The 7,415-nt window shown below is 55.4% G+C and overlaps 1 protein-coding gene across 2 annotated transcripts in view; it reads right to left on the bottom strand.

The window, feature by feature from the left end:
• Positions 1 to 911: 911 nt before the first annotated feature.
• Positions 912 to 7,415, bottom strand: part of LOC109292566 (tripartite motif-containing protein 54-like) — a 22,621-nt gene continuing 16,117 nt past the window's right edge. The window contains exons 5-11 of one of the 2 annotated variants that reach the window (XM_019510066.1): positions 6,526 to 6,759; positions 5,936 to 5,958; positions 5,722 to 5,846; positions 4,592 to 4,875; positions 3,783 to 4,070; positions 1,609 to 1,719; positions 1,349 to 1,438 (exon numbers count right to left, since the gene is read on the bottom strand). In XM_019510066.1, the coding sequence (XP_019365611.1) occupies positions 1,630 to 1,719; positions 3,783 to 4,070; positions 4,592 to 4,875; positions 5,722 to 5,846; positions 5,936 to 5,958; positions 6,526 to 6,759 (1,044 nt within the window). In that variant the 3' untranslated portion in view covers positions 1,349 to 1,438; positions 1,609 to 1,629. Of the gene's footprint in view, positions 1,439 to 1,608; positions 1,720 to 3,782; positions 4,071 to 4,591; positions 4,876 to 5,721; positions 5,847 to 5,935; positions 5,959 to 6,525; positions 6,760 to 7,415 lie in introns of both variants that reach the window. The other variant, XM_019510067.1, reaches the window with a different exon arrangement.

Genomic DNA, 7,415 nt, shown 5'->3' with positions numbered 1-7,415 from the left:
GGGGGAGGGGGGCTGAGTGCAGGCACAGACGTGGACACAGCTGCGGAGAGAGGGGCAGAGCACCTGCCCTGGGCGCCCGTGGCTGGGCAGCGTTGCAGGCGATGCATTTGGAACAAAACTGCTTCTAAGTGCTCAAGGTGTGTCCCCTCAAGCCGGCGCACCTGGCCCCAAAGCCTGTTCTGAACCTGTGGGAATACCGCCGGGGCCCTTCCCTTCCCCGCTTCTCCCTTCTCTAAACCCCGGGAAGCTGAATGACCAGCCCAGGAGCAAGTGCAAGCAACAGCGCCCTGAAGCAGAGCCCCTGCCTCCATCTCTCCGGGGCCAAGATTGCTGCGGCAGTATCTGTTCACCTGCACGGCGATGCAGGTACACGCGGAGAGCCTGTAAACATGCAGATGGCGTGGGTTGTTTTTTTAAATGCCTGTAAATGCCTATGTAAATTATATGCAGCCTGGGGGCTATTCTTTTGGCCTTTGCTAGTCCTAATTTGGTCAACCCTGAGTTTGGGCAGTCCAAAGCAGCACGCTTGCCCCCTTGCTTCTCAGGCTTTGCTGCATGTTCTTCTCCTGAACAAACCCAAAATAACCAGCTGGCTGCTGGAACCATCTCTTTCCAGATTACAATCGGGAGGGGAGGGGGAAAAGCCTGAGAAACTATAGCCGGGTTGGCTCCGAAGCTTGGAGGGTGAGCCTGGAAAAAGAACAATGTAATTCCATGAGAGGCCAGACCTGGTTTCTCTATTGTCTGGATGAAAGGCAGAGAGCTCAGGGCTAGGGAGCATATTCCACTGAAAAACAGTGTAAGAACAAGCGCAGCTGGACGGTGGAGCATCCAACACCGCGTGCTCCAGGGCTCTGAAAATGCAGAGGACAAATGGTGTGCGTCAGATCCGGGCACGCTCTATAGAGATGGAAGGGTTGTATTTGGCCTTTTATTACACATCTGTTGAGAATCTGCATTTCTGCACACGATCCCAGCTGTTCTGGGTAAAAAACACAGGTGTCAGAGAGCATTTTCTTTTTAAGGCCAGAAGGGGCTGTTGGGAGGATCTAGTCTGACCTCCTGGACAAAGCAGCCCGGAGGATTTCAACGCCAAGTCGAATAAGAAGGCCTGGTTTTCAGAGGTACCAAGTACCGTCAGCCTCCAACGGGCCTCACACAGGTTCATCGCCTCTGCATATCAGGCTGATGTATACGACTGGGGGCCTCCGTGTTTCACCAAGTGATCCGGTGTCTGGTTTCCTCGCCCCTGAGCTGAGCAGATCCAAGTCATATTGGAGGGGTAGGTGCCGGGGCAGAGAGGAGTGGGTCACTCGGGGAGAGGAAGGTGGTCTGCACCCACCTCCCTTTAATCGTAAAGCCATAGGGAGAGAGCAGGACTGCTCTGAAGGGGTGGTTCACTGGGTTCTTCGCTCTTCCGGTCTATACCCATCGGGTCCTGGAAGGAATCGGGTATTCAGAGCAGCCTGCGGCAGAGGAGGATGAACAAACCCCCTATTCTCCCTTGTGCCCCCCCCCCCACCTCCGAGTCTGGAGGCCCTGCCTAGCTGCTGTCCGGCCCTCTAAGACAGCGTGACGGAGAACCAGCTGCGGGCTGGCAGGCGGTACCTGGGTTTATGCCGCACACTCTCATCCATGGAGAGGCCACAAGCCCAGCGTGCTCCAAAGGTGTCTCAGGAGAATGGCCCAGGCCAGCACCAGAAGGCTGATGGCGACAGCCTGGCAGAGAACGACACACGCACAGACAGGCAGACACAAAATGCCAGGGTGAGATGGCCATGAAGGGGATGGAATGGGGATGGATGACACGGCGAGAGGCACTGCAAGGTTTAGCACGGTGGGAAGGGAAAGGCGGTCCTCGATCCTTTGCCTACATGTGGCAGCCCCCAGGTTCAAGCTGCAAGGCTTGCAAAGCATGATGCTGCTGTGACTGCAGCATGGGAAGCTCCAAACTAGCTTTATTCTAGCCAGCACAGGCAACAAAAGCAGAAAAGACCATGCATGGGCTTCAGCCAGAGAAGGCTTGTTCCCCAGCTGCCAACCCAGGCGTATCCTCACTGCCATGGCCACCTGTGCCAGTATGGGCATGCCTACCCATGCCATAGTCACACTCCATTTTGCTGTACAGCCAGAAGAGTCCACAGCCAACCCACAGCGGAGCACATTTTCAGATAGGTTCGGAGCTCAGTTTGCCAGTGCAATCGCAGAGCCTGAACGCCTCCCCTCTTCAAATTGCCTGGGCAATGACCTGCTACTCAGATAGACTTTCAATCCATTTGCCCGTGCAATTGCATGACTAAGTTGCCTGTCACCAGTGCACCTTGTTCATTCACTTCAGGAGCAGACACAGGCCCCTGGCTCTGCAAAAGCCTGAAGATAAAAGGTGCTGCCAGGAGGGGGGAGGATTATTATAACACAACAATCCCCTAAAAAGAAAAGCAGAGAGACCAGGCAGCTAAAAAAATATCATGTCTATGTAGCCAGCTCCAGAGCTGGAGTTCCAGCTTGAAGTTGAACCATCGTTGAAGCAGTGCAGGACAAAGCCGGCTTGGCAGTGATAATGCGCTCCGATGATTTGGGTGATTTTCTTTAAGTACATTTTCTCCCCGTTAGAAAAACACAACAACGTAGGAGATGCATAAAAGCAGCAGGTCCCGCCGCGGAAGGAAGAACAGTTTGTTCAAACAAGGCTGATGTTACGCTGTCTGTGCCAGCAAAGAGCCTGCCAGCGACGTTAACCCTTCCCATGGGTACACCTCAAGTCCTCTGGGGATGCAGGCAAAGAGTTAAGTGCAAATATTTGGGCTGAATACCCAGTGGAAAGGGGCTGGAGGAGGAAGCCAGGGGCTGTTCTCTCATCCTGAGATGGGCCTTCTGAAAAGATTCAAGCTTCAAAAGGTCTGGTCCCCATGCAGGACGAAGGGCAAGAGGAGTGTTTCTGGCACCCCACTTGCAGATGGGTAAAAATAAGGAAGCCTCAGAGATAGGACGTAGCCAGAGACAGGGGAATGCTCACATCCTTGTCCCCAGGCAAAAACTGCTGTGGCTTCAAGGTAATGCTCATCTCTGGCTCAGAAGGACATGACAGCCAGTCATGCACCAGGCCCTGGGGTTATAACCAGCACTGGTGCTGCGGGAGAGAGCTGACCTGGTAGCTAGGCTTGCCTGCTGGAAAAGCAGTGCCCCTGCATTCCTCGTCTCCCCATGGGTACACCTCTACAGCTCCTAGGGCCAGCCCCTTAGCTCAAGCCCACGGACCATTCACATCACAAAGCCCTACAGTTACCCCCAGAGTCCAGCCTGCACCCAGCAGTTCTCCTGTGCCCATGGGCCCAAAGCTGGGCTCCCCTCCAGCCCCCACTCTGCCCAGGGGGTGTTCAGCACACGCACAAGTGCTGCACAGCACAGCACAGCCATCTACTACTGACCCTTCCACACCCGCTTCTGCAAGAAGGAAACACGAAGCGGCTGTGATTCCTACACGGGCTGCATCCAAGTTGCCTGCTCCTGTCCTCCTAGAGCTATGTGTGCCTGCACCTCATCTCCCCATTGCTCCCTGCATGCTCGTTGCAGAAGGTAAGGCATGGAGAGGGGTGGGACACATCTCAGGGGAGCTGTATGAGCCTTCATCCCACTGCAAAGCAGAGGTTGGGCTGCCCCCGGGTTACCCCATGGCACAGGCTTCCAGCAGCTGACACACACGGAGAGAGCACATACATGCCCACGAATGAAAGCCTCAACATCCAAGCAACAGACCACAGCGCCCTCCAGCCCCAACTGACCTGGCAGGGAGCAGATGCCGTTTCCTTCTCTGCTCCAGGCCTTTCTCCTGGGGCAGCCCCAGCGACACAGCTCTTGCCTAGATCATCACTCTTGCTCCCTACTGAGCTGTCTGAAGTGATTGCCTCAGCAAGGCTGAAGCCAGCAGCTTCCTCTGTCTCAGCGTTCCCCAGGGACGGAGTTTCGAGGGCAGATCCCTTTGCATGGCTGGGGGGAGCAAGATGGCCCAGGAATCCTGGCGCATCGGGGACAGCAACATTCAGCTCTCCATCCAGAGCAGCCGCATCTTTCTGGAAGCAAAGATCAGGGAGAACTGAGCCGTGCCAAAGAAACACTCCCACCAAACCACCTGCAGGTGATGAATTCCAGGAAGGGAACCCACCGACTGGGAGACGGGCCAAGGACCTGCAAAGGTCTTTCCCATCTTTGCCAGCCCAGAAGCCACAGTGCAAAGCTGTCTCTGCATGCAGGCTCAGTGCCTTTTGCTGCCAGATTGGGGCAGGGGGCCCTGCAGCTGGCCCAGAGCCACAGCTGGTCTGTAGCAGCACCTCCATGACAGCTCTCAAGCAAGGGGTTGCACACAAGTCTCAAGAGGCCAGTAGGGCACAGCATTGTATGGAGGCAGTGTAGGGAGTGGATGAAGGGCACCTGGGCAGGGTGGTCAGGCCTGGGTGCACACTGAGGTTCCCCATGGATCTGGGTGTTCCCCCTGTTGCTTGTATACATGCATGCCTGGGTTTTAGAGGACTCTGCCACCACGGCCAGCGTCTGCAGGCACCATAGAGGTAAGAGAGTCCTAAGAAGCCATTACCTGCTGGCCAGGCCCAGCGTCTCCCTCAGCTGCCTCCTTGCCAGTCTGGGCAACTGATCCAAACTGAGCTAAACCCAGAGGTGTGGCCATGCCATCAGCTTCCCCCGCAGCATCACACTCAGCCTCCTTCATCATCAAGGCTTTCCCTTCCTCCTCCTCTTCCTTGCCATTCGGGATGGCATTATCTTGGCCCTCGCCCTGTGACGCTGTCCCTTCGGCCCTCGCAGACTCTGCTGCTGTCCCTTCAGCATCTTCCTCTCCCTCTTCTCCAGGCTCCTCTTCCACTGAAAGGTTAAGAACATCGCCCTTGCAATGAGGACGGGACCCAGGGCTGCAGGCAGAGCCTGGCTTGGATGGGTACAGGCACTCCCATCTCACAGACACCCACCCCTGCCAGAATCATCAGTTTATGGCGGGTCTCAGGCCAAGGGGAGCCTCATTCTCTCAGGTCAAGAGGGAATACAAAGCTGACCCTTTCCAGATCCTGGGACTGTGAGAGCACCGCTATCAGAGAAGCTGAGCTGGATTCCCAATCCCTTTCAATCCGACCCAAAGCCCACTGAAAACCAGTGGGAATCAATATCAACTTCAGTGGGGTTTAGATGAGACACCACAGGCTTCTCTTATGAGGAAAAGGCACCTCAACAAACAAGAACAAAGCCCACTGGAGGGGTCAGCTCTGGGGCTCTGCGCTATCCCCCTTCCTCTTGTGATTCACCACCCATCTCCCCCTTTGCCCTCATGCCCTTCATGGCCCTGTGCCCAGCACACACCAGCCTGCACCTCCCAATAGCCCCATCATGTGTGGGATGTGCAGGGAGGGCTTGAAGAGTGCAGCTCCCAGAGGAGAATCGGGTGGATGTAACAGGGGCCAATGTCCACGGCGAGGCAGGAGGGTCACTGCTCTTCTATCAGGAGCTGGAGGCTGGCCCTTTGCTCCGAACAAGGAGTACCTCCTTGCTGCACAAATAACAGTGATAGTGGAAATGGGGGCCCAAGTGAACTCAGAGTGAGGGAGAGAAGGAAGGATGTTCCCTTGGTTCAGTGCGGAGAATGGCGCGCTGTAACCATGTGCAGACTCAACCCCACGCCCGTCCCTGCCCCTGACCACCCCACATGCTTCTCCTTGCCTCTCATGAAGTCCAAATGGTAGAGCACCCGCTCCTCTGCATTGAAGTCCACTGCGTAGTGCTCCATGTTGTCATAGCCGGACTCCATCTCCTCCACCTGACAGCTCTTGGTCATCTCTGAAATCCTGCAGAGAGACGGGACCATCCAGAGCACTGCCCCCTTGCCCCAGAGAGCCAGAGATGGAGAGGCGAATAGCAGGGGTGTGGTACTTACTTCTGGATAAGGACACGGGCGTTCTGGGCAGGGAGAAGAGGAGAGAGATAAGACCACAGGCAGTGAACAAGAACAGGGGAAAGGTGCATGCATGGACACATCTGCATGCATGTGAGAAACCCATCTGCTTTCCCACCCTGCTCCCAATCAAGAAGATAATCCTGCCTCATCCATGTTTAACTCTTCACGGCTTGGCTTTGCTATGCACCCCAACCGTAACCAAAAAGAGTAGACCTCAGGTCGACTCCATCTCTCATCCCACACCAGACTATTCCCTGGCCAAGATCCTAGTTGCTGCTCTCCTGACAGTGGGGCCATAGAGGTGGTCTTCTGACTTGAGGGGTTCCCACTCAGTGGGTGGCCCAGAGCCATGGAGGTTTGGTTGGAAAGGAAGCCAAGATGGACAACCTCAGAGCCATCAACCCCAATCCATGCCCAGGGCACCGAGTTGCAAGACTGCCTCAAACACCAAGAAGACCACCACAGCTGTTGTATATCAAGGCAAGCCTGGTCTTGTTCATCCCCTAGCCCTGGGAAGCAAAGCCCATCAGTTCATCCTGGGAACAGGAGAAACAAGAGAGAGATGGTACCTGCACAAAGACAGCCATCTGTGGCTCTTCCATGGACTGCAGCGCAGTGTCCACCAGCTTGGAGGCAGACTCAACATGGTCCCCATACAGCCTGGCAAGTGACTTCACGTGCTGGGTCTTCTCTTCCTGCTCATAGGTGATGCGCTGCAGCATGATCTTCCTGCGCTCCTCCAGGATGGCATACATGCGGTCAAACTTCTCGCACAGAGCCTGCTTCTGAGCTTTGCAGTTGTCCTGCCCGAAAGAGCCAAAGACCATCAGTGCCCACCCTGTCAGCATGGATGAACACAAGTTCAGCTCACTGGATCCTGGAGCTCAGGTAGACTCGACTGATAATATCATCTGAGCATCTTGTGCTCACAGGAGAATTTCAGCACTCATGGTGCTCTGGTGTGGTGCCAGAGGACTGGAAGAGGGCCAGTGTGGTTCCTATCTTCAAAAAGGGGAGGAAGGAGGACCCAGGGAACTATAGGCCAGTTAGTCTTACCTCGATCCTAGGCAAGCTTTTTGAGAGAATTATTCTGGCACACGTCCACGAGGGGCCGGGGGGAGAGATTATGCTTAGGGGCAACCAACACGGGTTCATTAGAGGAAGGTCCTGTCAGACCAACCTGGTGGCCTTCTACGACCAGGTCACCAAATCATTAGATGCAGGGGTAGCAGTGGACTTCATCTTCCTGGACTTTCGGAAGGCCTTCGACACTGTCTCTCACCCCGTTCTCATTAAGAAACTGGGGGGCTGTGGTGTCAACACCCACACAGTCAGATGTGTCGCCAACTGCCTGGAGGGCTGCACCCAGAGAGTGGTGGTGGACGGGTCATTTTCGACCTGGAGGGATGTGGGCAGTGGGGTCCCCCAGGGCTTGGTCCTCAGGCCCACACTGTTCAAC

Source organism: Gavialis gangeticus, unplaced genomic scaffold, assembly GCF_001723915.1.
Source record: "Gavialis gangeticus isolate Ggan-Ray unplaced genomic scaffold, GavGan_comp1, whole genome shotgun sequence".
NCBI lineage: Eukaryota > Metazoa > Chordata > Crocodylia > Gavialidae > Gavialis > Gavialis gangeticus.
Note: the sequence above shows the minus strand (reverse complement) of the source record. Positions and strands in the feature narration are given on the sequence as shown.